Source organism: Frankliniella occidentalis, unplaced genomic scaffold, assembly GCF_000697945.3.
Source record: "Frankliniella occidentalis isolate FOCC.00 unplaced genomic scaffold, Focc_3.1 Scaffold40, whole genome shotgun sequence".
In the NCBI taxonomy this organism is placed as follows: Eukaryota; Metazoa; Arthropoda; class Insecta; order Thysanoptera; family Thripidae; genus Frankliniella; species Frankliniella occidentalis.
The window spans coordinates 195,826-201,951 of NW_026267170.1; the positions used below are offsets into that span (position 1 = coordinate 195,826).

Genomic DNA, 6,126 nt, shown 5'->3' on the forward strand with positions numbered 1-6,126 from the left:
TGAATGTAAAATTCTGTAACTAATGAAAAATTTTGTAGTGTTTACAAATCTCTATAAACTATTATAAGATTTTGTATCACCGATACATATTGATGTATCACAGTGCTCGGATACAGAAAACTGTATCAAATTGGACACAAAAATCTGTAATTTTTCTTAGAGTGTACAAATTGAATAAGAACCACATTATTAAGCATCAGTTGCCTCTTACCTCTTAGCAGTTGCCTGACTTTGTAAATGTGTTTACACAATTGAGCAGGGTCAGGGCAATCACAACTGTCTTGTGTGACAGTGTACAAAGTGTTTGGATTGGTCTGAGACCTTATTGTGTAGTTGATGCCATTGTCAGTCACATCATCAGTACTCATTTGCTCCCCTGCCACCTGCCTCCTTTGAAAGGGTGTTGTGTAGGCACCAGCTGAAAGAAGTCAGAATAGGCATTGGGTAATTGAGTACAATTTTTTTTTAAAGTAGTGTTGTATTATGCAATCGCCTTTCCCCGCTCTTTTCCCCCGCTCCCAGAGTGTTGATTATTGGCCCGGTTGCCATGAGAGGGAGGTTGCTAGTGGAGAGAGTCTTGAAAAACTGCCCTTCTGACCAGACGTGCCTTTGATTCCTAGTCCCTATTTTGTGCACTTTGAGACATTCCTGAGAGAACCCCGAAATATAACAGTAGAAAACAAAGAAAAGAAATATGGATAGAAAACTAACCAGGTTTCTTGATCGAAATTTTATCTGAGGATCCTATTTGGGGAGAAGAAAAGTCAATAAATTTACAAAGTTTATGAAAAACTCAAATTATGACGCTGTAATATCAAGCATTCAAGCCTTACCTTGAGACAGTTTAATTTGGCAGGTTTTGTGTTCCTGATAGGGTCTGCCTTTAGTTTTTACAGCTGTTGGTACTTTCACCCCATGTAGAAGTTCCTTCAAGTTTGGAGTAGCTGGAAGTGCATAGAAATAATATTGAAACATAAGTGGAAAACATCCGAACACCACTTACATGAGAGTTATCTTAATGTACCTGAGTTTAATGCCTTAGTATAACGGTGGAAGCCACAATGTTTGTGCTCAGAAGAAAAATACCTTGAACATCCAAAAAACTGCTTATTTGGAGGGTTTTTAGCAGTTCTCCTGGAAGGACAGGAAAATGCAGGGTCAAATTTTCTCTTATTAACACTTCCAAATCATTGGATAGTGAAAAATGCATTATTATTATTACCTTACAGCAGGTATACCACAAAAGCAGTTAGGAGTCACTCCAGCTGGGCTTTTTGTCAATGCACTGCTAGTGTTTGTTTGTGATTCAAGGTTTAGAGGGCTTTGTGCAACTTGGCTTGTCTCTGATACTTTGTTTCCTTGTGAATTACTTGCACCTCTGTCAAAAAAATCCAGGTGGATCCATAAATGAAACTAGATCAGACAGTAAATCATCACCACCATCCTCAAGCAAATGACCTGGGGGAAAATGCCATTCGGAAATATCAGTTAAAAAGATAAATTAAATATCCTCAACCCTTTTTAGAGAAATATTCTCACTGTATTCCACATTCTTGGATTCAGAGTTTCCTGGCTTGACATTAAGAACAATTGAAGTCCCAGCAAAAGAAAGATTTAATGGTCCACCTGGAAATAGTTTTGTAATTATTTTGTGAACAAGAATATTCTAAGCAATACAACTTATTTTTATAGTGAAGTATACTTACTGCTATTCATATTGACTCCACTGACATTATTCACTGGTTCAATCTGAGTAAATAAATTGCCTGGCTGGACGCCAATAGTATACGAAGGTCCACTGGCAGAAAGAGACTTTCGAATTGATGCTCCACCTTAAAAGATTTATCAAATTATTCTGAGAACAAGAAATCTTTGGTCTTTAGTGCTGTCATTTCTTAGAGTAAAACTCACCATTCAAATCCAAGCCAGCTGATGTAGAAGTATCTAGTTTTTCTTTATTTGAAGAAATTATTCCACCAGCATTTACTCTTCCAAACTGAGTGATTAAATTGCTTTGCTGGATGCCAGTATCATTTGAAGGCACACTGACAGCAAGAGAGAATAAATTTGATGGCTCACCTAAAAAGAGGTTAGTAAAATTATTCTGTGAAGTGTATTGCTTCTTAAGCCTTCCTATGTCACTCAGAGAAAATCTCACCGTCCAAATTCAAGCCAACTGATGTAATGTATGAGGAATGTATTCCAACATCAGTGTTTACTGGTCTAGACTGAGGAAATAAATTGTCTACTTGATTGCCAATGCCAACATCATTTAAAGGCACATTGGCAGAAAGATTGTTTTGATTTGATGGTCCATCTAAAATGAGGTAATTAGAATTATTCTGTGAAGTAAATTTTTCGTAGGCTTTGCTGTCACTCTTAGAGGAAATCTCACCGTTCAAATCTAAGCCAACTGATGTAGCAATATCACAGTTTCTTTCGCCCGAGGAATGTATTCCACCATCCGTGTTTACTGGTCTAGACGGAGGAAATAAATTGTCTAGTTGGATGCCAACATCATTTAAACAAGGCACATTGGCAGGAAGATTGTTTTGATTTGATGGTCCACCTAAAATGAGGTGATTAGAATTATTCTGTGAAGTAAATTTTCTTAGACTTTGCTTGTCACTCTCAGAGAAAAACTCACCAGTCAAATCCAAGTCAAGTGCTGTAGAACTATTATATTCATCATCTGAGGAAATCATTCCTTCATCTATCTTATCCTCTTCATGACTTTGTGGAGGCCCATTATCATTGTTTTCTACATCTGAGTAAATCATTCCTCCATCTATCACATCCTCTTCATGACTTTGTGGAGGCCCATTATCATTGTCTTCTCCATCTGAGGAAATCATTCCTCCATCTATCATATCCTCACCATCACTTTGTGGAGGCCCATTATCATTATTTTCTCCATCAAAGGAAATCATTTCTCCACCTGCCTCCACCTCTATTTCAGTGCCTGCAAGTAATTTATTTTTAATTTTTTAGTGCAACAGTAAATTTTTGACATTGATGCAACAGTTTCAAAGCACGTACTTTCTGTGAGAGAGTTAACTTCAGGCGAGACAGACGACAAATATCTAACTCCAGCTGTCTCGTTACTAACTGTCTGCTGAGGATCTGTGTGAGTTGTGATCATCACAATTTCCTCTGACACATGTTGGGTTGGGACGTTGCCTGTAAGTGAAGATTTTAAAATTTATCTATCTAAAAGTTAATCTTTGCGGCTATGCTGAACAAATCTCAATGCTAGTTTACCATTTATATCCACACCAACTTCAGTGCCATTGACTAAAAATCAAATTCCCATCTGCACTGCACACCACTTAATTTTCTGTAACAGAAATATTTGAAAGAAAAATTTGAATTTATAACTATACATCCTTACTAAATTCAAATTTTTCTTTCAAATATATCTGTAACAGAAAATTAATGACCCTCTTAAGTCTATAAAGAGAACTTACTGTTCGTAGCCGAGCCAATAGTGGATTTCTTCTGTGATATTGTTAGATCTGATGTCAAATCTTTAATTGGTATGACCTCCACCTCATTACCTGCTGCCCAGTTTTTCTGCAGATCCTTCAAGACGCTTATGCGCTGAGCAAACTGCGGATTGTTCCCTGAATTTCCACTGAGCTGCAGAATGGAGACAAGCTCCTTGGTCACTTGATCAGCTACAATAAATTTCTTCCTAGGAGTTTTCGCCTTCAAGGCTGGTACAGAGGTGAGTACAAATTTTCTCGCTGGCTGTGGTGCTGAAGATGGTTGAAGGCTGTTTTTCTTGTGGAACATTGGATCATAATCTTCAAGTAAGTGCATCTTAGATCCTGTGCAAAATGGTATATTTATTATTGGTACACAACAACTGATGTCATACAACAACTGATGTCATACAACAACTGATGTCATAAGTAATATGCGTAACTTATTTTTCATACCTGCTTGTCGCCTGCACTGAAACATATGTCGACAAGGCATTTCATAGCTCCAGAAATGCAGACAGAAATACAGACAAATTACAATTTAACTACCATTATGTAAAAAGTTTGAAAAATATGATTTTGGATGTACAAACCATTTTAAGCTTAGAATTGTGGTTTTCCACTCTATTAGTGGTTGTGTTTCCGAAGTTCAGACTTTTGATTTTGTCTCTGTTGCACCATGCCTGTGGACATTTGAGCCAGTTAGTATCAAAGTACGTCGAAGAATGTCGATGTAGCCTCTTCTTTGACTTGTTTAACCAGGTCTGGGAATTCACTGTCTTTTACTGTGCTTCTGAGTTGTTTGATGATCCTCTTAACTTCTGGTGTTTCTTTTTTACTTTTCTCATTCAAGATCTTTGATACATGGAAGGAGCACAGCTGAATGGCAGCATTTGGGAAGACGGCCTGGATTGCTCCAATTTCCGACGGATCCTTGTCAACAATGATGGTCCTGACCTTCTCCGCCACCTCTTCAGTGATCGACTCCCTGAAAGCTTGTAGTACAGCTCCTACCGTTGTCAATTTTTCATTGGCAACAAATGCGTAGCCAGCTGCCCTTCCACTACCTCCTCCATCCATGACCATTAGTACACAAACTGGCATACGCTTTTTGTTGATCTTGTACGTATGATCAATCAGTATCACTTTCCCATATTTTGCAACATTCTCCCTCATTTCAGAAGTCTGAAGGAAGATGAACTGAAGTTCATTATCAATTTCAGTTTTTGTGATAGAAATCACAGGCTCCAGGGTCTTCAGCTATGAGTTTGCCGAGTACATCCATGAGTCGCTCATCTTCAGGAGTGGGTCCATGTTCCTCAGCTTTCCATCTGGCTCTGATATAAAAAAAAATAAACAACATGAGAGACAAACCAAACAGCTTAAACAGGAAATTCTACATGAAAAATCTGGTGTACATCTAAATATCTTGCCTCATGTTTGCTAAGTCCCGTGCTGTTAGCATACCCTTTTAGTTTCCTCTTAAAAGGTTTCGAACGACTGAAGGCTTGCACCCTCCCTTAAAAAGGAGTTTGGCTTTTTCCTGACCCTCCTCGTCAAGCGTTCTGTTCGATGGTAAAGCATCATAGATTTCCTTTGAAATGTCATGATTTTCATGTTCATCATTAAAAACTTTAACTGTTAAGATGCCGCTTCTTGATCCAATTAATTGCAGCTTTGCTTTGCAGCCCACCTTGAAAGAACTGTGGGAAACATTAGCATAGGCCTAAAAGCAGAGTTTGACCAATCATAGCCAAAGAGCAGAGAAGAAAGTACTTACGCCTGCATAGCGCGTCTCCCATCCCCGGTTCCCGTACGCTTTCTTCCACCAAATTTGCATGTGAACACTACGTTTGTGTACTTCAGACATTCTGGGTACCTTCGTGGATCACTTGCGGGCAGATCCTTGTTTGCATGTTCGACTGTCCCACCGCTAGCCTTGGCAAACACCACGTTATTCGTGTCTTGATATTCTTCCAACACTTTCTCAAACTCTGAATACGACTTAAATTCTTGGTTCACGTACAGCAGTGCCATGGCTGAACGAACTTAACCACACCGGTGTCCACAGTACTCAAGCATTCGAGCCTTGCATCGCGCGCGCCGCGCCCTCATGCAGATCGAATTGTAGCCACCGTACGAACTCCGAAAAGAGACATAACCACGGTCGAAAAATCTCTAATAAACCTCCAAAGTTTGAGTGAAAACTTATTTTGAAAAAGAATACCGTTATAGTCGCGTTGTTAATGCGTTTTGAGTCTCGCTTTAAATAGTCCGTAGAACTTTCAGCGTCGTATACGTTGGTACTCTACCCTTTTTGGGCGAGGAGGTAAAGTAAAGCTATTTGCACAAGTGTAAGGCGCCAACCTACGTGTTAGGCGAATAACGGCGTTAGTATAGCATGCACTGTTTGGGCGTTCCGTCGGGCACGCGTTGCTTGCCCGTACGCCAGAGCCCGTTTGTTCATTGGGCGAATAACGACGACACTACCAATTGCACAAGTCGGGCAATCCGCACTGCCCATGTTTTTCGCCCATCTCTGTCGGGACGTTGGGCGAATAACCATTCTACGTCAGATTACACGTCTTTGGCAGCATCGTGAGCATCTTTTGCTCGCCCAAGCTGTTATTTAACTATATAC

General features: G+C 39.5%; 2 protein-coding genes across 2 annotated transcripts; both read right to left on the reverse strand.

The window, feature by feature from the left end:
- Positions 1 to 1,246: 1,246 nt before the first annotated feature.
- LOC113216471 (uncharacterized protein DDB_G0290685-like) lies at positions 1,247 to 3,314 on the reverse strand. The gene is made up of 9 exons (XM_052266552.1): positions 3,262 to 3,314; positions 3,040 to 3,180; positions 2,648 to 2,962; positions 2,396 to 2,569; positions 2,159 to 2,317; positions 1,912 to 2,079; positions 1,707 to 1,832; positions 1,540 to 1,626; positions 1,247 to 1,458 (listed from the first exon to the last, which is right to left on the reverse strand). The coding sequence occupies exons 2-9, from the start codon at positions 3,140 to 3,142 to the stop codon at positions 1,382 to 1,384; spliced, it is 1,209 nt and encodes a 402-aa protein (XP_052122512.1). The 5' UTR covers positions 3,143 to 3,180; positions 3,262 to 3,314; the 3' UTR covers positions 1,247 to 1,381.
- Positions 3,315 to 3,397: 83 nt separating this feature from the next.
- On the reverse strand, positions 3,398 to 4,000 carry LOC127749225 (uncharacterized). Its single transcript, XM_052266550.1, has 2 exons — positions 3,942 to 4,000; positions 3,398 to 3,830 (listed from the first exon to the last, which is right to left on the reverse strand). Exons 1-2 carry the CDS (start codon positions 3,979 to 3,981, stop codon positions 3,451 to 3,453), a joined length of 420 nt encoding a protein of 139 aa, XP_052122510.1. The 5' UTR covers positions 3,982 to 4,000; the 3' UTR covers positions 3,398 to 3,450.
- Between the last annotated feature and the right edge of the window lie 2,126 nt (positions 4,001 to 6,126).